Below are 27,986 nucleotides of genomic sequence, written 5' to 3' on the forward strand. Positions count from 1 at the left end.
GGGGACAGCGAGGCCGGGTCCGGTCTGGGGCGGGCGGGCGGCGCGGCGATCCGGCGGGGGGCGCGGGGAGCCAATGGGCGGCGGGGATCCGCCGGCGCGGCTCGGGGGCCCCTGGAGGAGGAGAAGAGGAAAAACCACGGGATTGAGCTCTGTCAGTGGCGCTCGCCGCTTCCAAGGGGGGAAGTGCCGGGGAATAATTAATGTTTTTATTAAATTTGGAGGGAATTTTTTGCAGCCGATCGCCGCGCGTGGCCTTCAGGTGGGTCTTCCCCGCAACTTTGTTCGCCGCCCGGCAAGGATTGGCGTGGAGGTGGGCTGCGGAAGCCATCCGGAGGCGGGTGGAGGGGGAAGGTGGCTCGGTGAGTGTGGTGGGGGGAGGGGGGGGCGCGGGGTGTGTGTATGCGTGGCTGCGGCTGGCGGGCGCTGCCGCCGTCGCCTCCGCGGCGGCCGTGAGGTGCGCGGCGAGCCCCGCCGTTCGCCATTACGAGTTGAGCGCACGTTTGCGAGAGTCGGGGCTGCCGCTGGCGCGGATCGCCCGCGGGGTACGGCGGGGAGTGTAAATAAAACCCTGCTTCTCCCTCTCCGGGCTCTCTGCCGCTGCCCCGAAGTGCTTTTGCGCCGTGTTTTCCTGGCAGAAGCGTGTAACCCAGGTGAAGGCAGAGAAGGGAGGGTTGTTTTTATGAATGGGACTCTTTGAGGTTAATTAGCTATGCAAATTCAAGCAGTTCATTCATGTTTTTTTTTTTTTTTTTTTTTCTTAAATCTAAAAGCCATCTTGTATTCCCCTCTAGGCTGATCGGAGTCCAGATCCCGAGGAAATCTGCAGATCAAATGCCCAGTAAATAAAACACTGGGCTAAGACTTGTGGAAGAGCTGCAGAATGGATGGATTTTATGACCAGCAAGTGCCTTACATGGTCACCAATGTGAGTGATCAGTTCAAAGTTGGTGTTTATAAACTTGACTCCGACTTATTTCTGTGGGGGAGTTTTTCAGGCAGAGTATCTGCTTTGTTACCGCTGTCGGGGCGACTCTTCGTCTGGGAGCTTTGCTTGCGAGATGAGCCTATCTTCGTAGTTATTTCAGTAAAGCATCATGTTCTTTTAAAGACAGTTTTGGGATGATTAAAAAATCATGCACATGATTAGCGGATGAGAGAGGCGAGAGCAGCAGCAGCTGCATTCAAAGTTTCTGGCTGCGGTTGCCTGCAGCGCTCAGAAGAATGAAGTTGAGGCAAACGTTAACATTTCCTCCCCCCCCCCCCCCTTTTTTTTTTTTCTTTCTTTCAGGACTTTTCAAACAGTGTTATAAGTAACACAGGGGAACAAAGCAGTCTATTATAATCTCCTGTATGGGTTCTCCTGTGTAGTTTATGCAGAGGGGATTTATGTGCTATTGTGTAGGTTTGTGTACTTTAGATGCTAAAAATACATGGTTGGTATTGCATTGCTACTTGAAAACATTATGTATGTGTATGTACAAATAGATGTCTACATAGATAGATAGAAATGTGTTGCATTTTAGACACAGGAATCTTTTGGAGGATGGTAGGTGCTCAGCAATGTCTTTTGCTGAAAATTGGAGGCTGCAAGACGATCATTTCGCTATTTGAAAATGTAAAGAATTCATGCTGGCTTTGAGTATTCTTGATTAAATGAGGGGAAAAAAAAAAAGACCAAGAAACCATCAGATTTCTAAAGTAACTGATCTTTCCTGTTTATAGAATCCGCGTGGGAGAAACTGTAATGAGAGACCAACAAATGTCAGGAAAAGAAAATTCATTAACAGAGACCTGGCTCATGATTCAGAAGGTGAGGGTTTGTCATGGCCCCCCCCCCCCCCCCCCTTTTCTTCCTTTCCTAATGCAGAGAAGCTTTTTGAGAGCACTTTTTTCATTTGTTTTGGAGATAAATATATCGAGATCCCTCTGAATAAACAAGAGAAGAAAATTGTGTTTACTACTGCAAAACAAACTGACAAAGGCAATAAACTGATGAAGTTGATACTCTTGCCTGGACTTACCATGTTGCATTTTAGGTACACATATGTCATGTGGCATACATGTGGCACCCGGATGTCATGCACTGAGGCCAAGCCTTTGCAGCATCTGACACAAGTTACGGCACCTGGCTTTTTCACCTTCAGGCCTCTTGAGGTTCAGGGCTTTCCTCATTCCTCCTGTCTTTTAACATCCTTTTCACTGGTGCATGTTTACTGGTGCTATGAGGAGTAAGAATGCTGGTGTGGAGACTTGGTTTTCACTCTGGCTTTACTGTAGACTTAGTAGTCAGGCTCCTTGTGTCTGGTAGACTGTTTCTATTGCACTGTAGCACTGGTAGGGTTAAAAATCCTGGGAAATTCAGTTAAGGAAGTCTAGAGTTGATGAAGTTTTTCTGGGGGCAGAGATTTGTAACTTAGTCCCATTAGTAGCCACTCACATGATTGTAGCTTGAGAACTGTGGTCTAGCAATAGCTATTAACACTTCTTTAGGTTACAGTATAGATGCTATGCCTACACCCCTGTAAGTACATAAGACATATAGGAAGGTAAATAGAGGCTTACAGCTTAGCCCAGTATAAATCTTACCGGGATGAGGGTGCATTGATTAACTTTTCCAAATCACTACTTACTTGTTTGGAAAAGTTTATTCTAGGGTAGATTGAAAAGAAAACAACTTTCTGATTTTCAGGTAAATGATTTGCTAACATGAATGTGAGGTATCAGTCCACAGGATAAATGAATAGCCTCTGTCATTCAAGTGTATGTAAACAGTTGTCTGTCAGCATTCATAAAAGAGGAAGTCTCTCAAAATACAGTAACTTTAACCCATTTGTCAGTTCAGATGGCCTACTTAGTAAACAGAAATTTCGCAACTGACTTTCTGAGCTTTGCAAGTAAGTAGAATGCAGCTCTGGTTTACACCCATTATAAGCAGTTGATTTCAGTGAATTGCAGAAAAAGATAACCTGCTGCAAAACTCAGCCCATGGAGAAAGTGGTTTCACTTTAAAGAAGTACAGTGAGAGCAGCATAGAGAAAATGGTGGTGATTCTCTTGTCATACAAAGTAAAACATAATGGGAAGTACAGAATATTTCCCATTTCTGCCGGCTATTGCAGCATCTTAGGTCTTTGCTTCAAAATTTTTATACGGTAATTGCGACTGTACTAATAGAAATACTCAGTCATTGCTCAGGCAGAACTCCCAGTTGAAGTGCAAGAGAGCTTTATCTGGGGCAGATATTGCAGGAGGAGGCCAGAATTGTGTAGGGAGAAATAGTTCATCTGTAAGAAAGATTATGATTGTTAACTTTTCTATGTATTGCTGAATGAGCCTTTTATACTACAGAGCTTGGTTAAGATTCTGGTTGTTATTTCAAGAGCTGATAAAATAATACAGTAAGTACTTCTTTTTTATTTAGGTGTAGAAAAAAAAATCACTAACTGCAACCCAAAAATATCTACTTTGTCTGTTTGTTTGACTGCCAGATAGAATTCGTGTACATTGCTCTTCAGGAAAAATATATTTTCAAACATATTTTAATCTTATGGAGAAATTAAAGGTGTGAGTCTTTTATCCATGTCTTCATTTTTTTACAGAACTCTTTCAAGATCTGAGCCAATTACAGGAGACATGGCTTGCAGAAGGTAAGGGAAAAAACTGCTTGTAAAAATGGGAAAAACAACTCTGGAGGGGAAAGGAAAAAAAACCCTAGTCCTGAACTTGCTGTCTTAATGTTCAGCCCAATTAATTGAGCTCTAAAAGAGCCACCTCATGTGTCATGCATACATTAGAGCCTCTGATGAGTTTGTCTTTGGGGACTCTGGGGCTGCTCTACCCAGTGTCATCACAAATTACCAGGAGAAATTGCTTCCAGCTCACAATCACATCTGCTTTTGGCAAGAACTAATGCACCAAGACTTCAAGTTCTAAGCCTCTGTTCAGATTTTAATTGCAATTGATCAGGTTTATATTATTGTACCTCGAGAGACTACATACAGCCAGAACTGGGCTTGCTGTTTCCTTTAGAGCAGCACATATAATTATTTGGTGTTCTGGTGGAGTACTTTTCTGATGGCAGAAATTAGTTTCTCTGGGTTCATCAGGACGGGATGCTTCAAGATTTAAGTGCAAGTGTCTTCTTTCCACCTTGTTCACAACACAGAACATTAGGTGTGTATGAAATACTTAAAAAGTACTATTTCTTCTATTTCTTTCTTATTTTATTTTATTTTTTTTTTTCCAGAAACCTTTTAAGTATTTTGCATGTTATTTTTGTCTTTGTATCTGTAGTTGTGAGATTGTGTACTGGGTGATTGGAAAACTGTTATCGGTCTGTTTTACACCTGCTTGTGCTTTTAAGTATTTCAAGTAATCTTGCAAAGCATGTTCTATTGAAGAGAGAAGGTTTAAGAACAATAATGTAGAAATCTGAATTTAGAATAGCTGTTGAGAGATTGATTTAACAGTAAGAAAAAAATGAGCTGCTGCATTAAGAGAACTTTAACAAAATGCAAGATAGCTTTCTGCTTATTGAAGTGTATTTGTTCTCTTCAGCAATATTTTCTGATTCTTTTTACTTCAATGTTTACAATACTGTTTATTTGAAACAAAGATCTTTATGCATTTTCTCTTACTATTTCTGGTTGAAATTTTTATGAAAACTTCTGCATCTGAAATAAACATGATTTTGATGCAAGTTAACATAATCTCTCCAAATTTATCCTGATGTAAATGAATGTGAGTATTCACATATGTTTGATTTTTATCATATACTGGACTATGCACAGCTGTTTATAGAATAGATCTTCTGTTTTTCTGGAGAGGAGAGTGGAATGCTTGCTGTTGATTTTCATAGAAAGAAGGAAATACTGCTGATGACTACTGGCTTACTAGATTCTGTTTTAATTCAGCTTTATATGTAGTTAGTCAAGTTCTTAACCTATAAATAAGTTGTGGAGTATTGTTTATTTTGCTGACATTTTTAATCTTCTAGCATTATTTTTAGCATGTGGTCATTCTGTATCTAGTATAAAAATCCTTTTTAGATTATGGAACAGAGGATATATTTTTCATGCATTAATATGATTCTTTCCTAATCACTGAAAACAGGATGTCCTGTACTAAGATCATTTTTGTAGCATAATGATCAGATACAACTGTAACTGTGTCTCCCTGTGGTAATTTTCCTAAGGATATCTTTATTTTGTATCATCTCATTCATTCTAGCAAGCCAGAAGTGTGTTAGAATGCTACTCAAAAGATACTGGTTTTGATGGAGAGGAGAACTTTTAATTTGATAGTTCTCTGGCATGGATGTTTTTGTTTCTGAAAATGATTAAGTTTCTTTCATCGTAGGTCAGAAAAATACAGGCAGATTCATAATGCATGTGCAGATATTAATGTAAGTTTGAAAGATAATAAGGAATTTAAAATTGATTTAATAATTTCTGTAGGTAAATAAATTACTGTAATGACAACTTTAATTCTGAAGGCACTGCTTATTTTAGACTAGAAGGAATTGTTTGAGAGCCTTTTTTTCTCTTTAGCTGTGTCTATGTCACTGAATACATTTAGATAGGTTTTGAGAGAGAAAGGTGTCTGGTCCTGTGTCAGCTATGTTGAGGAACCTTTGTAAAAGCAGATAGCATCATCTGGTAAGTATTAAAAAAAAAAAGTTCCCTTTTCATCTAGCAGAGAATAATAACGCTAATAACGTTATATTTTCCACAGCATATTACAACTAGCTATTACAGATTTTTTCAGTGTTCTAGAAATACTTTAAGAAATCTGTTTTTCGGGCCATGCCATGGTTTAGCTGTTCCATAAAACACAAACTTTGCATAGTCTTTTTCTAAAGGCTAAACCAGCACTAAAAAGTCATGATGAGAAAATCAAATATTGAGCTATTAACTTGGTCTTAATTTTTTATAAAAAAACTCCACCCCATAAAGTTTTTGGTAGTCTTTACACTATACTAGTGTTTAGGGTGTCGTAGCTCTGCTCAAAAGTCTACATGGGTGAGCTTAGCCAGGAAACAGATTCTGAAATCAAACTTGTTTACCTATTGCTGGATGTGTCCATTTATGTTCTTCTGGACCTTCATAGGCTAGAAGTCTGCCAGTTTGGCAGCATTAGTAATGTTTACATATTTCTTTTCATAATGCTCTGGAGCCAGGGAAATGACCATGAAATTTTAAAACATCTTGACCCTTTTTAAGAAAAGCAGTGGCAGCTGACCAGGTTTCTCCCACGAGTTCAGATCCCCACTGGGGAGTAACCAGGTCAAAAAACCTACTTACTAGTTAGAAGAAAGTGAGTTGCATTTTATGGCACACAAAAAAGTGCTAGCTTTTTGTTTGTTTTGTTTGTTTGTTTGTTTTACTTTTCCTAAAGCTATCCTTACTACATCACATATTTTAGCCTGGAGATTTTTACAGTTAGTGTCATCTGTGACAAGTTGATGGTAAACACATAAATGGAAAAGAAATGTATTCTTTTCCTATTGAAAATGGTGGGAGGTTCACATGTATTAAAGAATTAATCCAAAATGTAAACAGTTTAATTCAGTACCGTCTTTAATATTTTATTACTCCATAGTTAACAAGCTGAATACCACTTACAGAAAACTTACAATTGTATTCCACTAGCTGAATACCAGATTTTTATGGAAATGAGGTTTGCTTCTTACTCTGTATAGTATTAAATGTGTAGGAAAGAATCTAAATTATTTTGATTTAAAGCTATCTCTGAATAAGGTTTCATCATGTCAGTTGGTATGCAAGGACAGAAGGTAGATTGTAACTATTTCCTGATGCCAGAAATTGAAAGTGGGAAACCTTTAATAATTGTTTCAACCATCAAACTTGAAAGGAAATAGTTAAAATTGCCTACTACTAACCAAGGCAAATACTATACAGATATTATCTTGTATTTACATAATTTGATGGCAACATTTTGTCATTATAATATTATAAAATAACTTTATGGATTACATATATTTTTGGAATCAGATTGGTTTGGGCAGGTAGCAGTTGTTCAGTGACTTGAAAAAAATGATTCAAATACTAATCTAATGTTATCATGGTAGCTGTTACTTCTTATTCTGGAATAAAATGAAAAGAGAGAACAAAGTCTTAGTGAGTCCTTTCTATGTTGAAAGCATTTGATGTTGGGGGAATAATTAAGAAAAAAATAGATTTTTATTTAAAATGGCTCTTTCAGACACTAGTTTCTCCTACAGCTTTTTAAAGATACATAAAAGGCATCCCAAGTAAAGAAAAATGATGAATTTATGCACTAGGTCTGCTTCTTAGAGCGATAGATAATACCCTTCTCAGGTGGTAATGAGTTGAAAAATAAAATAAAATAATTGAAAAATAAAAATAAAATGTTGTTCTTTGAAAAAATACAGAAATATTTAGTGAGCAGTGAATGGTTTGAAATAATAGCTACAGGCTTCATACCTCTGCTGGAACTTAGCTAAATTGAGTGGATAGCTACAAGAAGTAACTTGTACTTAAAAGCTTGTTCTTGATGCCTGAAAGCAAGCTATTTCCCTCAAGTAGTTAATACCCAAATGTAGAATGAACTTTAGGAAACAGGTTTCTGCCCTCTGTTTCCGACTGTGAAGGATGCACCAGCATCGCGGTGATATCTAAGCTAGTGTTGACTTCTAGTTTATTTCTTAAATGAGAGAGTAAGAAAATAAGTAGTTTCTTGTTCTCAAAATATTATTTTTAATAAAAGAAAGTACTAGAACTTTCAATATTAATATAGTTAGAGTGGCTTCATTTAATTTGGTGAAGATGTGTTGCAGCTTACTCTGTCAAACTAGTGTTAACTGCCAAAAAGTTGTAAAATTTACCCATTGTAAGGGAAATGCTGTGTAGCCATATTCAAGAGCTGTTCACATTTTTATAGGAGCGAAAATAGTAAAAACCTGGTAATTTAATACCTCCATTGTTGAGATCTGTCTGATGTTGACACGCACTCTAAAAGGCAGTGAAAAGGTTTGGTTTTTTTTTTTTTTAATTCTATTAGACTCTAGTGATCTAACAGATTTGTCTTTCAGGTACTCATAACTCTTGATCTTAAGTATCTGTGCACAAAAAACGGATTAAAAGTAGATAAAGCAAGATGGGGAGGGAGCAGGATGCTCTTTAAAAGAAATACAAAAGAAAGAAACACACTAGAAATGTGCAAGTCTGAAAGTCTGTGTAGTAATAAACTTTTTAACATATTTGTTTGCTGGAAAAGTAAATGCCTTTTACTCAAAATAATAATTTTCAAAGGCATAGTGGGGTTTGCGTACCATGAGGCATGTAGCGAAATGTTAAATGAGAGTGTCCCTTTTAAGTTTACTTTTTTCTCATTTTTAGTATAGCAGCAAATGAAAAGCAGATTCTGCAAACCCATCTTCATATTCTTAGAGACTATTCACATAAGGAAGAATTTTGAGATCCGGAGCCAGTTTTGAACTGCGTTTAAGTTCATTAGTCAGAGCATCTCACATTATGTAAAAGGAGTTTGGGATTGTTTTGACAGCAAATCGAGTGCTTATGGGAAATAATATTTTTTACTGTGTTGAAATTTGTCACTGTTTTGCCTTCTGAATGCTCCTCTGTTAGAAACAGTTGTTCCTGGGGATTAAAACCCAAAACAACCAACTCCACCCCACCCCACCCCCCCCCCAATGTCTTTCAGGAATACTTACACTTTATGCAATCTTTCAGATACTAAGAAGTGACAATGAATCAAAGAAAACTCAATAGACTCATTACTGTTGAGGCCTGAAGTCTTATTTTAGCTGGAGCCAAAATACTACCGTTTGTATGTAATTTCCTGTCAATTTCAATTCCTTTTGCCACTTTGAATAAATGATGGATATTTTAAAACGAATTGTTCTTAGCTCTAAAAGTGAAGCATGAGGTCAGAGAACACAGTACCGCAGGAAGTGTTCTGCTACCCAAAATAAAGTTTTAAGTGAAGCGAGGAGGTTTGCAGCTTCTTGTTTTTCTGGAAAGTTTCTGTTTTTTAACAGGAACACCTTTCCCTGGAGTACAACTGAGCATTTGGAAGCAGTTTGTGATTGGGAGAAGGAAGAGTTAAATTTAAGCCCTTTATGGTTTGCTTAACTTTTCATTTATTAAATAAGGTTCCTCAGCAGGTCTGTGCTGCATCTTGAGACAAAGCAGTGAAATCAGTGTGTTTATGCCTAAAGTTCAAGTTTACTTTGCTGTAGCTTTCTGGAAGGGTGTGACATGAAAAGCTTGTGGTTGGGGCCACATGGTTCATGCTGGACTGTGTTTTTGTGAATGGAGGCAGAACTCCAGTTCTGACTGCTTGTCTTGAGGAATTGCTTCGGAGATCAGCTGTCTCATTCACTGGCAGAAAGAATGACTCATACATCTTCTGCCTTGTTTGGCTTCAGGTCATTGTTACAGTGGATAGAGCTGGTTTTAATTAAATATTAACTCCTTTTGTCCTGGATGCTTGTTAATGGAGACTACTTATTTTTGTTTACTTGCAATGAAAGCAAGCTGACAGGCCTTAGCTTTAAACTACCCCCCACCCCCAACTGCTTTCTTTTTGCAAAATGAGCTGTCAGCTTTTCAAAGGCTTTTTAAAGCTCTAAAAACTACAAACAAGTATGAAGTATTTTTGTGCTGCGAATGTTTGCTTTTGGCAAACTGGTTTTTAACTCAGTAGGTAGTGAAACTATAAAATCTAAACTGATAACATCCTCAAGATCATCATTAACATTTCTGTACACTTCCCAAATCCTCTTGAGACATTATAGCTATAAGCAGAAGAAAAAGAAAACTTTTGGTAATAATCTAGGCTGAGCTGGATAGTTTATGCTGCAGATGTTGTCTGCTTCAGGAGTCTGAGGCTTGATGGCTCTGAATGAGGAATGAACTAATGTAGCTGCTTCTGCTATTAGCAGTAAAAGCCACGTGCTTAATATCCTTCAAAACCTTTTATTAGTCTTTTGGAATATACTTGCCTTCTCAAACCCCCATAATTAAGTAGCTCAGGGAAATATTCTCATTCAGTTAGATGATCATTTCAGATATCTTTTTGAATTTTCCTCTGAATGACAAAGTTAAAAAAAAAAAAAGTTTTGGTGATTTATGCTTTGTGTCCTGCATTGAGCATGTTAACAGAAGACCAATGAAGATTTTATGGCAGCCTTGCTGAATTGCAGAATTTGTGACTAGAAGAAAAGAGGAAATGAATGCCATACGTATATAAATGTGCAGACAGTCACAACACTGCAAGTTACATTTTCCTTTTGGACATTCAGGTTGAAGTGTCTTTACCTATCTGTTTAATTTGATGCAAAGTCTGTCTGTAATTATCCAAAGTCAAGGTACAAAAGCCCTCTCCCCTTTCAGTAATGGGATGATGTATCCCAAGGATTTGCTCTCTCACAGCAAGACGATTGTGGAAGAAGTCTGTGTATTGGGCTGATGATGGCTGCTTGCATTTCTGCTGTATGATCACGTGCAAGCTTCAAGTTCTGCTAGTTTAAAAATAAAATCAGATTAAACAAAGGAATATTTCAGTTCTCCTTTCCAGTAGTTAGCAGGTCCTTGTAATTTCTTCATACAGGATTGTGAGCTTGTTTCTAAGGTACTGATGGTACTATATCTGGATTCCAGTAGGAAATGCATGTTTCTGGGTTGAACATTTTGGATGTTATTTGTTTTGTTTATATTTGACAGGGTCTTAAACACTTCTTAACTTGCTGTATTCCTTTTCCTACAGAGGCTTTTAAGGCTATGTTAATATTGTATTCAAAATACATTTGGACAGTGCAGTCCACACCTGTTTCTAGAGTACTTATAAAATGATGGGCTTTGACCTCTCTTAAGTATGTCTTCATAAATTTGGGGGATCCATGAATGAAATATATTTTTCTTGTTTACTCCAGACCAAATCAGGAGTAATGACAGTATCTCTAAAGTAATATACTGTTTTCCCGTGACAGTTTAACCAGATGTATTTTATTTTTTCTTACTCTGTAGCTGCGAAAAGAAAGAACCTTATTTACTGATATAGACCTAAAACTCTGCATGAGATTTGTTCTGGAATGAGTCAAGTGAAACTGATAAAACCTGAATAAAGCACCAGTGAAGCAGCTTGGTGCACAGCGTACACTCTAGAAAGTTATATAAGATTGCTGCCCCGGTTCTGCAGTCACTAAATGTAGCCTTCTGATTTCAAGAGGACAGTTTTGGTTTTCTTTTAGTCTTTTTCAGATATCCCAGATTCACAATTTTTTTTTAATGTGTATATATATATAAATGCATCTGTGTATATAAAAAAATACAGTCATAATGGCCTCCTTGCTCCATTTAAAAATAATACCTAGTTTAAGAAAAAATTGTGGGAGGTCTTCTGTGAACGAGAAATTACTTGATATAGTTAAGAGAATTATTTTAACTCTGAATGTACTCACAGACCCTTCAAAAACAATTGGAAATGGAAAAAATCCTTAGGAACAGATTTTTAGGTGGGTTATCTTGATTTCATAATCGGATTCTTCAGTGACAGTCAAATACTTGGAATTTTGTAAGGAAAATGCAGTGAATTGCATGAAATGTCAAAAATTGCAGAGTGTTACTATTTGGGCTCATATTGTTCCTGAGTTGATTATTGGTACAAGTCCTGTGGTTTCTCTCGAGGAAAGAGAAATTTAATGCAAAAATACTGGGAATATTTGAGATGGTAAAATACATGTTTTATACAGGCTCAAACTTTGAGGAGTTGACATGTCCTCAGAGGTACTGGTTTCTTCTAAAAGGATAGGTTACTGTATTTTGTTTCTTTTTATTTAATTAAAAAAAGCCCAAGCAAGAATGGAACAGTAGCTATGCTTTCTTTACAGAATAATGCTAATTACACTTCGTTTATTTATCTTACTCACACTTCTTTTCAAATCTGTGTTTGCGGATTTCCCAAGGTCATTTGTTCTTAAGGGGAATTTGTTGCAATTAAGACAGTAGGGCTTTAAACATTTATCTTAAAACGGAAAGCAAATAATTTTTCGATATAATGAGCCTGATTCTGAACTCTTTATCCAGGAAAAAAACCTCCCAGATATGTTCTTAGAAATATTTCCTGAGTGAGGAGTGGAGATCTGGTCCATGAAGAGTACCATAGTGCATGTTAAAAATTATTGTAATTATAATTAAATGTGTATTTTTAATTCAAACAAATTCTGTTAAAACTAGCAGCACTTGCACATGTTGAAAGGGGAATATATGCTTCTTAAACTAAAAAGTGTTCTGAAAGGCAATGAAGTTTTATTTTATCATTTGATGAATTTAATGGTTTGATAGTAACAGTTCTGATAAATGATTATATAACCAGTATTTACCTCTCAGATCTTGTTGGGTAACCAGATCATGGCAGATGCTAACTTTTAATTAAGATCATATGAATTATTTGCATTTGTCTTTAGACAAGATCTGTGTAAATGAAAATATCTTTAAACAGTTAATTTTATGCGCCTTTGCTGTAGTGTCTCCAATTAGTGTATGTTGAGAAAAAGATGACAAAGTTCAGAGACTATAAACTGGATCTCTCCTCAGGATGTACCCAGAACCGGTCATGCTCTGAAGATGCCACTTCTCATTGTAATGTTCTGCAGTTATCTGAATGTTACCTGTAATACGTACCTGTTCAGTGGTATTTCAGCTTAAATGGTTTAAATGAGTTTACAACACAGCATGAGAGATGGCTGATGTAGATACAGAATGAAAGTGAACTGTGGTACCACAGATGCAAAATTATGTATCGGCAGACCATGAAACAATTGTATTTTATAGCTCAGGTTTGTGATGAAAGTTTCCTAAAAGTGAAGATGATCTTACTTGAGGTGAATGGATATTAATAATAATTCTTCAAGTAAATCTTTTTTTTTTTTTTTTTAATCTGGAAAGATGTCATTCAACCAGGAGTTCTGTGGTCTGGTAAAATAGTTCTTTTTGAGTATTTAAGACAATAACAAAAATACCTCTACTGTGTTGGCTGACTGCCATGAAAAATTGGAATTGCTTTTTAAGTAAGCCAAGGGTGTGGTATTTTGGGGTTAAAGATGCCGAAGTGTTAAAACACTAGGATTTGGTTTTATGCAGACCTTGCGTGCAGGTATTTTGAAAATGAGCATGAATAGGTTTTATCAGTGGCATGGTAGGTGCAGACTCGTGTGCAGGGAGTGAGGCAGGGCCAGTGCCAGTGTTGGCCTTCACGTCCTCCCATCCCTATTGCTCTGTGCCCATGTTGCTCTGGACTCGCACTGCACCATACAGCTTCACTCCAGGGTTTATCTGATATTAAAATGATGCGCTTGCCTGATTTTCATATGCAACAATGAGAAAAAAATAAAAATCCTAGTTTTAATCTTGGCTGTGCTTCAAATGAAGCAACCGAGTCTTTATTTATGCTTTAATGGCTTCTTTTAATTCTGTCCTTGTTTTTGTTTTTTGTTTGTTTTTGTTTTCTTTTCTTCAGCTCAGGTACCTGACAATGACGAGCAGTTTGTGCCAGACTATCAGGCTGAAAGTTGTAAGTATAGTATGAATCATCACTTTCTTAAAAATCTATATTTGTATATTTATATATGGGTCTTTGTTATTTATTGTGTCATCACAGTCATGTGGTAGCTCCTTTCACTGGTCAGTGGCATCAGCGGGATGAATAGATAAAGGAGGTGGTGGTTTGATATGCAGCCGAGAGAAGTTGTTTGGGCTGAAGGTATAACATTTAGCAGGGTGTCCTCTCCTGTAATTCCCACCCTGCAGCTCCAGGGAAGCAAGGGAAAACATTGTGGAGGAGGAGGGAGATTCTCTGTCCATAGGATGAGGAGAGGAGCATTTTGAGCCCGTGCAGATGAGATACTGTGGGACGCAGGAGGCAGCTCTGTTGAGCAGAAATGAGGCTGCTCAGTGTGTTTTGTGTATAAATAAATAACATTCTCCACATAATCAATCAGCAGCCACTGCTGAAGCATTTTTAAGTCGTCTTGGCATGTGGCATTTTGTTACTCAAACAAAATTACCTGTCAAATTATATGGGAGGAAGCAGGATTTACTTTAAGCTGGATGCTTTGCATTGTTTGCTACTTTGCTTCACATGTTCCCAAACTCTTTTTTTTTTTTAGCCTGTACCCCTCAAACCTTGCTTTTACCTGCTACTATTGTGTTAAATGCTGGCTCTCTTTCGCTGTACCTGCTGTCTGGTTTTGGCTGGTTGCAAGGGCGTAGTAAAGAACTGGCAAGAGAAACATTATCTGACAAAGTCAGACACTTCTTCAAGTTCCTTATGCATCTTTCTTCCTCATGGCAAGGCTTTTCTCCATCATCAGAGGTCACTCCTGAGCAGCGTCTGCTGATTGCAGCAGAGCGCGTGGTAGCTTTTCCGTTTTGCTAAATAACTTAAATAATTTATCCTGTCAGAGTGAATTACTGCAGTTCACTAAACCAGACAGCTGTTAAATACAGCACTCATGTACTGAAATTTTAGGATTAAAATTAGAGAGCTCAGAAATAATTCCATTAAAATAGTCCTTAACCCTGAAACCAAATTCAGATTTTGAGTTTTCTTATAAATCTTTTGGAGGAGGTTTTTTTTCCAGTTATTTAGAAACTGTTTTAAGAAGAATTTGTTGAGAGTATTTATATCAACATTTTATAGGGGAAAAAGAAAATAAAGTTTGTTTGTTTGATTTTTTCTTCCTGGACTCTGTTAGTATACCTGCACAGCAAGAATTTAGTTTTGCTTTTCTTCTCTAGAAGTTCTTGTATATATAGTAACCAACAATTGTGGTCACTTTTAAACTTTTAAATTTGCCCTTTCTAGCAGTTGCTTTGTTTTTTTCCCCACCTCTGGCTTCAAAGACTTTGTATTTTTTATTATATTACAGTATGAAAGGCAAAGAATCTATAAGTTGGAAATCAGATACATTATACTACATATGTAGCTGTGTCCAAATATAGTCATGTATGCATACATCCTTTGTGTAAGAGTACAAAGTTCAGCTAGGGCTTCTATTAACCCACAATTATTGTTACACAACAAGTCAATGTTTCTTGGAAAATAATTTGTGAACTGTGAATGAAAAGCCCTATTGAAGCTGTTCACTGCTTTTGGTGATAAAGAAATTCTCCTAATATGGCTATTTTATAAACGCCGTTGTATTTCAGAGTTCCTTAGCTTACACAGTATTATCAAAGGAACATTTATTTCTTCATTTCAGTTGGTTTCTTTATCTTAAGTAAAGGTCAGGAGAGCTTCCTGGAGAGTTACTCTGGCAAAGGTTATGGAGTTTCAGACATATATTTGGGTATAATGTATGTAGCTGTGGGCTCTGCGAAACAGGAACGGAGATCAACAGAACCAAAGCCATGGGGAAATTACTGCTGCAAAAGAAGCACAATTGTGACTGTTTTCTCTGGGATCCAAACCTGCCTTCAAACTCTATTATAATGACTTACTATATATAATCTATAAGTCTGTACAGTGCTCACCCTGTTACTGGCAGGAGCACTTGGCTTTTGTTTTTTTAAATTATTAATTTATTTTTTTTTTGAAAACATGGGAGAGGATGGGCAAGCTTTTATAGATTCAGTGTTTAATACATTCTTGAGCCAAAAATGGTGAAGCACAGAAGTGTAAACCAATGAAAGGGGTCACAGCTGTTCGGCTGGTCACAGTTCAGAGACAACTGAACTGTGATTTGTGGCACAAATTTTGTTTATGGAGCTGTATACAGGTGTGTGGTGCATGTGGGTGTGATGTGCAGAGTATGTAAAGAACACAAGTGCTCCACTGAAACAGTTATAGTCTGCACTAAAGGTACAAAACTTAAGCGCAGTTTTATTTCTAGCTTCATTGCTTGAGAAATGGGCTTTAAACCTGCGCAGTTAAAACTTCCTTGCCTAGAAATCGCCAAGTTAGTCAGCTCCTGAAGCAAAGGTGTGGAAAGTAGTAGGGGAACTGATATCTGCCGAGATCATACACTGTGTCCTAGCGCTAGCAGCATTAAATGCCTCTTAAAAGTGTTGTGGGTTTTGCATTTCTTTTCTGTAGTAATGATTTTAACTAGTGAAACTGCACTGGTATTGGTAACTAAGGGAAACATTTAGTTTAGATTAGATATACAATCCATTTTATCCACTTAGGGATTTAACTTCAAAGCCAGCTTGAGACCATGAATATTTCAATTATGAGTTACTATTAATCTTCAGTCAGTTTTCAAAAAGCAAATACAATATATATATTTATAGTTAGGTGTGGGCTTTAGAAATTATGAGTGAGATCAACAGCTAGCATAACTTCATGTGGTATTATTGACGTTACTGGAATTACGCATATTTCTGCTAGCGAAGGACCCAGCATGTCAAGCTTCCCCTTAATGCTTCTAACTTCAGTTTACCTATTTAAAGTTGAATTTTTTTTTTTTAATTTTTTTCTTTTGCAACTCTGCTATGTCCTCTGGAAAGAGGCCCTTCCTGCTGTAATATTAGAAGTGTCTGCACTTCTGAACCTTTCTTTTTTGTCACAGCATCCAAAGCCCCATCTTGTCCGTCTTATATTACCTTTTTTTTAAATATCTTTTTGATTTTTAATACCTGTCACAAAGAACCTTTTTGTAGTTTAGCTCAGAGTGAGCCGAATGAAGAGCAGATAACAACTGGCCTGTTCAGGTGAAATTTGAAAAGCAAATCACAGTTTAGTTTCTCATAACTTTCTGCTTTCTGCAACTGAACTTTCCTAATGACTCTTCTTCTAGCAATTATGTGAAAAGCTGGGTAAAGCAAAAATGCAAAATCTGTTTTTCCAAAAAGGTAAATACTTTTTTTTTTTTTTTTAAATCAGCATTCCGTATGTGACACTTCTTCCAAATTCTTATCTAATTCAGAAGACTTAGTTTTTCTGTCTTTATGAAGTCAGCATTCACATGTGGAGAAAGGTGAACTGTGTTAACTTCTCAGATAAAGTTTCCTATTGTTTCAAGTCCGTTTGCATATACTGAGGAGGAGCCATACCCTGAACTGGTTGTAATCAGTGGTGAGGCTTTCAGATACTGTAGAACAGCAAGGACTTTCCAATCTAGGAGTAAAGATGAATCAAGTGTTCAGTTTGCTCGAAGTCAATAGCTGTTGAGATGAAGATTGCTTGCTCCCATTGTTTGGATGGTTTCTATGACAGACACAAGAGGAAGTAGGTAGGATTTGCTGATGTTTAAAGGATGTAGTTGGTAGAGAAAACCTGGTACTGTCAACAATACACTGATTTGTAATTCGACCTTGGTACAGTTGGTTAAAAACGGGATTACCCTGCACCAAACCAGATTGCCTGGTGTCTTAATAGCATGATCGTGTTTTATTTTGGTTTAATGATACATATGTACATTGATCTATTCGTCCAGTTTGGTGGGTTTCTTTTTCCCACTCTTTCTTCTTTTGTCCTAAAATGCAGGTTACCCATTTAAAATTCATTATAAACTCTAGCTTTTAACTTTTGCTTTTTATTTGTTATTGAATTTCTGCTAATGAGGATTTGTGCTGTTCTTCACTTTCTTGATCGGTTTCCTTCCTTATCTTTCATTTTGTTCCTGTATTGTTTCCCTGACCGTCATAGCCTTAACACTGCCAAGGGGTAAATGTTAATGTTAGACCACAGCTGTTGACAGTAAGTGGGAAGGACTGGCTATAAAATCCATGCTCCTCCAAGTCTGAGTAAACTTCAAGATAGGAAAAATACTTTTTTAGTAGTGATTTTGTCACTGATCTCTCACAACCTTTATTCTTTCTCTTACCTCTGGTTTTTTCCCTCCAGGTCTAGCAAAGGAGCTGTTTCAGTGTAGATGCCAGGAGCCTTAAATTATTCAGGGATGTGCTTTTTAAATGCTCTGGCTTGCAATCTTTAAAAGCCTGCTAAAGAGAGATTCTTTACATAGGCTTCAGGTAGCTGTATGCTTCTGTCATTTTAACTAATGGCTTAGGATATTCCAAATGCAGTTTAATGAGGAGAAGCTTTAGTATTTATTTACATGTTTGCAGCATACAAAATCTTTTTTTTTTTTTTTTTTTAATTGCACTATTAGGTGAAAAAGGCTTTGTTGTATTTTCTTTTTCTTTCTGACTTAAATTTCAAAAGTGAATTTCAGAACCGGAAGAGGATTTTCTGTTTACTTTAATACAGCAAGAGCTGGTGAGCAATCGGTAGAGGTTAGTTTTCACTTATTTTGACATATTTTGGTGGAAAAAACCCACACAGCTAAAACAAAGTACAAATCACCAGAATAATGTAAGTTCTGATGGGCCTACTGAAGTCAAAAGGAGATCTGGTTATTGGGTTTGTTTTTATTGATGATTCAGAAAAGCTTAATTTTGCAGTCTCTAGAAAAAATTTTAGTGGAGTGAAAAACACAACAACGTTTTTAACGTGATGATTCACTATATAGGCAGCTGGTAGTCATGTGTTTGTAGCGCACAATGTCCTAGAAATTGCAGTTGGTAGCATTTTGGTTTTCTGTGTGTGGCAAGTTGCACACACCAGAGTGTTTTCAGTTTTGGTTTTGTTTTGGTTTTTTTTTTTTTTTTTTTTTTTTGGTTTTTTTTTTTTTTTGTTTTGTTTTTTTTTTTTTTTTTGTTTTGTGTGGTTTTTTTTGTTTGTTTGTTTTTTTACAAATTTTTTTTTTTTTTTTTTTAATTGTCTGTGTGGCTGGAGTCACCTTTTCATTAAGTGTAGCTCTGCAAGCATGACACTGCTGCAGGTAGTCCGGCAAATATCCTACCAAGTGGTGATAGTTATTCTTGGTGCTTAGCTATTCCCTGGTAGGACTTTCTGCTGCAGCTGTGTTTTGTTTCTTGCCACTTGTCTTGAAATGCTTCCTTTCATAGGTCAGACGTTGTCAAATACAGAGACATTTACTTATTTATTTCAGTGCATGCCAGGCTGTGACGGATTCTTTCTAAAGGGCTGCAAGAGTCGTGGCTCTGTGGTTTGTTCTTGACCTTAGCTTTGCATGACCTTGGGGATGTTGCTGAACATCTTTGCGTCTGGGTTTGAAGTAGATACAGAAATGCATGTATCACTCTGCTGTGAGATACACAGCTTTCTTAATGATCACTTACCTAGACATCTCAAAAGCATTTTACAAAGAGAGTCCAACGCAATTGTGGTTGTAAGAGCTGGAGAGGTCAGACTGAGTAGTCGATGCTGACCACCTTATCTCCCTCCCTTCGTAGTTGCTGTAGCCTCACTTCTTTCGTTGTGTCCCTAAGCACTTGTTTCCTTTGTTTAAAGCAGGACTGAAACTGTTACCAGCTGTTAACTTACTTTTTTTTTTTTTTTTTAGTTCTCAGTCGAAAGAAATTAGGAACTGGTGTCTTTCAGAGAACTCTGTGGGCTCATTTTGTGGTTCATCGCTGGGCATTAGACTGTGTTAATACGGATTTTTTTTCTTCCCCTTCTTCCTCTAGAGGATTTTGGGAAATACTTAAATCTGCCATAGTTGTGACCTTTTGTGTAATTGCAAGGTTTAGTTCTTGAAGAAGTTTTACCAAGAGGCAGACTGTCAACCATAATGCCTTTAACTTACAAACTTAATAATAGAGAATTTGTGGGTTTGCTTTGATTTTAATAAGCAGTTTCTGTTTATTTGCTTTTCTCTTGTGTTTTTATACTAAACACCTGGCTTTGAGGGTGCAAGGACTTTAGGTTCTCCTGGACTGTAGCAGTAGTAGCAGCTCACACATCTTGCAAATACTGATGGTGGCTATGGTACTGTGAAACAAATGACAATACCATATCAAGTACATAGCTTTTGATTAGTAAAACTTTTAAAGTGGAAGGTATTCCTTTCAGAGTGCCCTGCATGCTGTCATGTGAATTTTATTGCTAATGCAAAGGTACCTCTGGGCATCCCAGCAGAGACAGCGGCCGCCTTATGCAGAATGGGGCTTAGCTGTGCCAGCCACAGTGAACCTGCTGATCTTCAGCTCTCTGGGGCATGGATGAGCCCAAGCAGCTGGACAGGGCTGCTCTTCCCAGGTTTTGTCCCTCTCTCTCCCCCCTTGGCCTTCCACTGGCATGGCCCTGCTCAGCTGAGCTGACTTAGTTTCCTTTCCTCAGAGCTTCATCCTTGTTTGCTGTTTTATTGCAGATTAAAGGCTTGGGTTGCATGTGGAGGTTATCAGCTAATTAATAAACTTCAGTCATCCTGTCCTGTGATAAATCTGTCTTACAGATCAAAGATGAAACATGTAGACCTTTTTTCTTTCAAATGGTAATTTCTTAAGGCTGTCAGATTGCTTCCTGAAGTCTGTTTACATAAACCCCAAAACATTAAGCATATTTTATTAAAAAATGTTGAATTTTCACTTTTTCAAAAGTGAAAATTCAACATTCAAATTAAATTTTATTTTTTTTTCCTATTTCCTTTGAGGAAGCCTCCCCTCCTCCCTTCCCCACAAGGACTCTCTGAAGATCCCATCTGTGGAAATACAGGCGATCCTCAAATTGTAATTTGTAGTCACGGCAGTATTTTCTTAACACTACAGCTATTTAAGTTTTAAAATAGATAGTTGTTAGGTTAATTTCATCAGGAGTATGTATATGTATTAGAGCATCTGTTCAGTTCCAGTTGTATTAATCAAAGTATGCAGAAATTTGTTGCAACTTGTTCCAACTGTATTTTCACACAAAAACCAAAGAAGGCAGATTGAAGGGTCTTCATGTTCTATTTTGATACAAAACTGGTATTCTACTTAAACTGCTTTCCATGCAGTGTTCTTGCAAAATGTGTTTTGTATTCCAAGAGCAGCTTAAGTAATGATTCGAAAATCCATAAACTCTGGGATGGTGTAAAATATGGAGGCAGGCTGCAAGCTGAGTCCATCCACTTCTATTTATTTCATATGTTTCTTTCAGTAAAATATATTTACAGTCTGTATCTTTTTTTGTGTTTTTTTTCTTCTGTTTGCTGCCTCAGCAACTGAAGACAAGTCAGGCTCTCCCACAGACTGCTGTGAAGTTTTCAAAGGGTATAGCAGGAAAAAAAGGGAGAGAGCAACAGTCCTCAAAACATAGTTAAACATTGGAGAGTCTGTGACACATTCATGTCATGTAGGACCGATACCGCTAGCCCTCTGTAAGTGTACAGGAAATACAGCCCTTGTTTCAGATTCTGTGTCCTTTTGTTTTGGTTCTGTGCATTTCAGTACTGGGAAGTAATTATGGTGAAGCCATTTATAAACTGATAAATCTGCATAAATGATGATAATTATTAATTCTTTTGGCTTTTAGAAATTGTCAGTGTTTTTTCTAGGAATGATCTAAACCTAGTCCAAACTGGTAAATGGAAAACTGGTTACTTTGTCAAGGCATGTATTCCAGTCTTTTCCCTGAGGAGAATTCTTTTCGTTTCACTTATTCTTGATGTTGTCCTCATATTCAGTGCATTACTCTTATCCGTTCCTGGATTATAGTTTGACCTTGATGAGGTGAACAGAGAAGTGGACTGTCTTGGTAAAGGCTATCTTTATTCTTATGTATCTATTTGTTCTGTAAGCTGAGGATTATACATGTTAGAAAAGAGTGAATCATTAGCAGCTTCATTTCTGGTTGTCTTTTTTTCCTGTGGCAGTTTATGAACTTATTCAGCAAATGCAGTTGCCAGTAAGTTAATGTAGTGAAATATTTTTTAGCAGTGACATTTACTGCCAAGTCCTGCAGTCACTGAATAGGAAGGTTACTGACTGGCCAGGTTTTTGTCTTAAATTTATATATTATGAATTGTCATCAAGGACATTTGAAAAAATTACGTGTGCAAAACCAATTCCTAGTATTGCTGATTTGATCCTCTTCGCTAAAATGTTGTTTCCTTTCTGCTTCTAAAGTATACTTAAAAAAGACAAAAAGTTCAGGGTTTTTTAATACTCAGTCTTCATGCTGAAACAGAGTGTGATGTTTCCTTATTTACCCATCCGTAAATAAAATTTCACATGACCAGAGCACTAACAGAAATTGAGACAAAAAGAGACTTTGAGAAGTGTCAGTATTCAATAAAGACCAAAATTTAAAGCATTTGGGATTAGAATCTGGGAGCTGGATTAGTGCAAGCATGTGTGTATATACAGTAGTGTATACTCAATGTGTATATATACATCTGGTGATAAAAATTCCACTGGCTTCAGAAAGAGCACTTTGCTAAAACTCTTTGAATATCGGGCTACTCATTTAAGTCCTGACTTTGTGTTCCCCGACGTAACCACTTCTGACAATGGCTTCTTTGTTTCCCTGTTGAATCAGTGATAAAACTTGTGGGCTGAATTTTACTGTTGACTTTTTTTCATTAGCCTGCACCTTTTCCAATGGAGATCACAGTTTTTGCAGTGGTTTTTGGTAGTGAACTAATGATGTAGATTTCAGATTTTAATGACCTATAAACTAGATCTGTTACAGTTGCCTTACTGGCAAGCAGTTGTGAAAATTTAACATTGAAACATGAAGACCACATGTATTTAGAATGGTGACAGTCTCATTCTTCCAATGAAATAAACAAAAATCCCATTAGCTACACTGAGTTAATGTATACTTGTTTTATGAATGTATACATATTTTTGTTGTTAAAGGCAAAATCAAATTAAAAATTATCTTCTCAAAATGCAGTTTTGTTCATTTTGGTGCCTGTCATTGAGAGTTGCCAATATAAAAACAAACTGTAAATAATCTTTTAAATTAGTTGTTTGAGTCATGCTAAAGAGCACTCACTATGTAGTCCTTTTCATTATTTTTTGGCTTCTCTTGTGTATTTTTGAGTAGCTAACTGACAGATAGGCATGATTATCTTTAAGGATAATCTTTTATTATGATGCTCTTTTATTATAAGGATACTCCTATTTTATAGGGAAGCAAACTGACACTGGTTCTGAAGCTAGGCTCCTAAGACAGAGCTACTTTAAACTAAAATCAGCCTTCTGACACAGGTTGTTTAGGCTGTGAACAGCAAAAGGCAGAATCAGAGGTTAAATCCCGTTTCTTTCACATTTTGTCCAGCTGCAAGTACTGCAGCAGCCTTCTCATCTATAGCTGGCTATTAGTTCTTGCATGAATACATCAGAAAAGAACAACAACAAAATAATAACTACATTGATGTAACTTGAAACTTTTCCGTAAGATGGGAAATGAGGCAGAATCAGTTCCTCTTTTGCTTTCTGCTGTGGGCATGCTTTCTTAAATATCAAGCTGATGATACCTTTAAAACAATAAATACATAAAATATGAAATGGCTTATTTTAAAGCTTACTGTTGCTTTTGGCAAAAATACTTGTTATAATTTCCAAAGTTTTCTTCATAATTCTGTTTTTAAAAAAACCATTAAAATCCAGACCTGAAACCTTCAAACTGCAGATTTACCTGAAGTGGAAAGTGTGTGTTTATATAAAATGCTGGGATATTATCTCACTTGGATATTTTAGTAATGGAAGTTATGTAGCGCTTAGCCATTACCTCTTATAATTTAAATTGAATTTTGGAAATTGCTGCAAATGGAACTCCTGTCCTCAGAAAAGCACACAGACCCTGATTTAGTGGCCAGCTCTTCTCTTTGCGTTTAACTTTATTGATAATTCCCAGGTAGGAATACAATTTAAGTTTTCTCCCAGGCTTGGTTTTACATTAAGATCTTCCTCTTTAGCAGGAGTTCTAAAGGTGGATCGCCTCTCCTTGCATCCTGCCTGGGAGTCTTTGGAGCCATGTACATTATAAGGAACTGTAGGAATAAATGCCCCTGATCTCTCCGGAGTTTTAACTCTGAAAGCTAATGCAGATGAGGAGCAGCCCTGTTTCTCTGTGGGGTCCTGGTGGTTGCAGATCCAGCATAGAGGGATTAAAAATACTTCAGATTTCCCCCCCATCCCCAATCATCTTGTGCTGTCCATGAGTTTTAGATCAATTGCTGCAGAACTCGGCTGGTTTAGTTTTTACTATGTTACTGCTTCCTCCTCCAGAGAGCCCTAAGCCTCTATTTATTTTGGGGGCAGGGGAACAGGGAGAGCTCTTCCTCCTGCCTCACCTATTTTCCTCAGACATCAAAGCAAGCCAGTTTACTCCTCCTAGCTTAATCCTCCCTTTCTCGCTCCCACCAATGTTGTGCAAATTTCCTTGTATTCTTCTCAGAGTTATCCAATATCCATGGTATTTGTCAGCAGGTTAACTTTTGCCCTGGAGGTACTTGCTGGGAGGCAGAGCCCCTCCAGCAGCACTTTCCCCTCTGCTGCCTAGTACAGCTGGACAGGTAACTGTCTGACAAGAAAGGAAAGTACTGAATGAAGAGGACATAAATCAGAATAAAACAGTGCCTGTGACAGCATTTCTGTGAGATTGCTGCTTTCAGAGGCTGAGAAACGGTGTCAGTAACTGCAGCTCCTGCTGCAGGAAAATACCTTCCAGACAATTCTTAACTAGAAGCTGAAATCTTTCGAGAGTGGAGAAGAAGAGGGGTCAACTAACTAAAATCGTGCCAAACTGTTCCTTTCCTTGGGGGTAAAAAGAGTAAATATTGTCTTCTAACACCGTGTGGCAGTTCATCTGGTTAGCAGCTGCCCAAATGTAGTCTTAATTTAGGCCAAAGGACCTATAGTGTCCTAACAACGTGTTCACTAGCAGTCTCTTGGAACTGCTCCTTCATGGTGTTTAAGGTGTAGGTTAACTTTTGTTGATATTTACTGAAAGCTTCTTCTCCTCACCTTCCTCCTCTAGCCAGGTGGTTTACCCTTTTAATTTTTGCTGTACTGAACATACTTGCAGACTTCAATTTTCAACCGGCATGGTCCTTTTAAATGAGAAGCGAAGTGGCTACAAATATCTGAATTATCTCAGTGGTGCCTCCAGCACTTCCAGCATCAGAAAGCTGCAGGTGTACCCTTAGTAACTCTGATGAATATTTCAGAAATTGCAACTGCACAGACAAGCGAATGAGGGGTATCTTGCACTAAAAATGGGGATTTATAGCACTGAACCATTTATTAAGCTGTATGGGTGCAACCTCTAATATTGTGCCCCTCTTTTCCACACTGGGAACTCCTCCACCTCTCAGGAAGGCTGCATCTGTTGTGGCAGGGGGGGTTTGTGTTAGCTGCCCAGAAATAGCAAAATTGGCAAAGATTTTTAGTGTCTTAGCACACAAGTGTTAGAAAAACACATTTCAGTTAAAGTATGACATTTATTTCCATTGTGAGGAGGAATCTAGAAGAACAGGGGCAGGAGAGTCTTGTTTAGGAGTCAGATAAGCTCTGCTGTAGAGAAGTGGCATAGGTCTGCATAGAAGTGATGATTTTGTTGGTCACTTTTCCCTGTGTACAAATGCCCTCATATAAACCTGTTTTATGGAGAGTGATGCAACTTTGATGTGCTGTAGGTACAATGAAATTGTCCTATTCTCTATTTCAACCTCAAAGGCTTTATGTTAATGCCAGATCATAGTAAGGATGGGGAAGAATTATGGTGGTTATATAGAAGTAACATAGTCTAGATGTGAACAGGTGATTCAGTTAATTTAAAATCTATTTTCATCAATATTTGGGTTTTGTCTTTTAGTCCATTATCTGTAATGATTTTTGCTTTTTAAAAAAAAGAAAAAAAACCCAAAACCACCTTTTTTACTCCAAAGCAAAGGAAAGTTATTTTAACAAACAATGCTTGTTGATGTGGATGCACTACGGAAGATTTTAAGGTCCAGAACTTCCCAATATCAGCTGTGGGAAAATGTGCTCTTATTTTCCACCTTGAAACTGTCATAATGAGAAGGAATAAATTCCAGCTTTCAGTGCAGTTCATTCTCACCTGCTTGCTACTTCTTCCTAATTCAAATTCAGAATCAGTGTTTTTTTCTTTTCATACCATGTCATCTCAGAGCAGTCCATGTAGACTTTGAGGATAAAATCCCACAGTTTTGGGCTCTCTTTTATTCTTTACGCCCTATCCCTCCCCACCCCCTGAGGATTTTAAAGACTGTACTATTCTGTAGCATTCGTGCAATGTAGTATTCAAGTAGACCGTTAATTGACATGCATGGTATTGTATGCTTTAGGCTGTAAGAGAAAATAAGCAATTTGCTTCATTTCGCAGAGTGAGTTCTAACTGTTATTAAAGTGCATTTGTAGTTGCATATTTTCCAGTAAAGGTGACAGATTACTTCAAAGCTGGTATTTTCTTTTTGTTAAACAAGGTTCTCAAATAGATCCATCTTGCCCACGTATTCTATTCTTGCCAGTTGGCTTTGAAAGCTGGTGCTTGGGCTCATCATTCAGAACTAGCTTCCAAAAAATGAGGTCCCATGCTGTTTCTATCTATTGAGCTAGTAGGGCCTGGAAGGATCTGATCTGAAGCCAAGGCAAAGACTGAATTGATGGAATCTTATCTAATGGGTTTGCCAAGTACTGCCCAGTCATGAAGTTCCACTTCCAGGGAAAGAGCACTGAGATGAGGGGTGACAGGGCATTTGCTGTGATACCAGCTATCCTTCATTTTCCTTCCCCGGACTTAAAGCCAGGCCACCACATAGGAAAGAACTAGCTTTTTGTACAGTGTGTTTTCACACATTTATATTTTATTCCTTCTGCATGCTGTTTCCTCATTTTCTTCCTGGTTACATATATGCATTTGAAAAAGAAAACGCTTACTGCCCTTAATGGTATTACACACATTTTGACCATACTTAACGTATCATCACAGAGGCATGCTTGCACATTTGGTATGCTAGCTTCCATTTGACTCTGGCTGCGCACACATAAGCACCCAAGCACAAATGCAGACTGTTTCAGGTGAGTGGTCACCATGCAGTGGGACTAGATGGAGGCCGGTCGTCTGTAAGGCTGAATTCTGCCTCTCAAGCAAGTTCTAGTTTTCTAGATACACCCATAGGATGGAGATCATACACTTCCAAGAAACTACTTGACAGGATTGCTTAGATTTTCCTCCCCCCTTCCCATTCCCCCTTTTCTAGCAGCTTTCGTTTGTGAGGTAGTGAAAGCTGAGGTCTCTTGTCTATGTTCGTATGTTCAGTTTTTATATAAACTGCCAGGATAGTCTCTGAAACCACAGTGATGATACATCTCTGTGTGTCACATACCCAATTTGTCACCAGCTTCTTACAGTATCTGGCAGAGAGCGGGACCTAAATGAAATCCAGTTGACTGGAGCTCAGCTAAAATCTGATAGAGGTGACTTTGATATATCAAATGGTTGAAGAACTTGGTGGAGTCAGTGTAAGATGTAATCTGTTCAGCCACTTCTAAATCATTCCACAGTCTTCAAGTCTTGCTCATCTTTGCAGCTGTTGCAGTGGTCAGGAACAAAAGGATTTTTTTGCCATTGCCCAGGCAAGAGATTGTCTGGGGTGAAAGCAGTTGCAGATCTTGCCTCAGTCATCCATACTTGCAGTCAGTTCTGTCTTTGCTGTTGCAGTGGTCTGTGTGTGTAGGCTTTAATTCAAAATCACTAGGAACAGTTTAGCTGGAAAGACTCAGTTACCAGCCTTTACTGTCTATCCTCCTACCTCTCTTCATCTGTCACCTCTCCAACATGATGTTTTTATTTCAGATTTTGTTAGTGTATGAGGCTGCGAGCCGCATTCAGCTGCAGCAGCAGAAACCTCCAGAGTACGAAGGAGTGGTCAGCAGGGTCTGACACCTGCTTCAGCTAATTCCTCCTATGCATCCCAAAGGTTAGCAGCAGAATTTCTCATCTTAATGTACAGTGGAATGAAATGGAAAGACCACCTTGCTTTTGCATCCCCTTGTCTTTAATCAAATGCCTGTTAAATGGTTATTGAAATTCAGAGTAACTATCTACAAAAGTCTGTAGCTCAAATCATAATGATCTTGAAATAAATAAATAGCCTCCAGAATGCAGAAAGCTATTGTTCCATAAGTTAAATACATGTTTTTGATACCTCTTTAGAAA

The 27,986-nt window shown here is 37.7% G+C and overlaps 1 protein-coding gene across 7 annotated transcripts in view; it reads left to right on the top strand.

Annotated features, from left to right (window-relative positions):
- Positions 1 to 351: 351 nt before the first annotated feature.
- The window catches only part of ETV1 (ETS variant transcription factor 1), a gene marked incomplete at both ends in the record, with an annotated part of 62,644 nt that continues 35,009 nt past the window's right edge, over positions 352 to 27,986 (top strand). For 2 of the 7 annotated variants that reach the window (XM_080611715.1, XM_080611718.1), the window contains 4 exons: positions 352 to 925; positions 1,723 to 1,810; positions 3,599 to 3,646; positions 13,524 to 13,577. In XM_080611715.1, the coding sequence (XP_080467841.1) occupies positions 881 to 925; positions 1,723 to 1,810; positions 3,599 to 3,646; positions 13,524 to 13,577 (235 nt within the window). Of the gene's footprint in view, positions 926 to 1,722; positions 1,811 to 3,598; positions 3,647 to 4,111; positions 4,173 to 13,523; positions 13,578 to 27,986 lie in introns of those variants that run through there. The other 5 variants (XM_080611719.1, XM_080611721.1, XM_080611717.1 and 2 more) reach the window with 4 other exon arrangements.

This window comes from Psittacula echo (assembly GCF_963264785.1).
Source record: "Psittacula echo genome assembly, chromosome: 2".
Taxonomy (NCBI): domain Eukaryota; kingdom Metazoa; phylum Chordata; class Aves; order Psittaciformes; family Psittacidae; genus Psittacula; species Psittacula echo.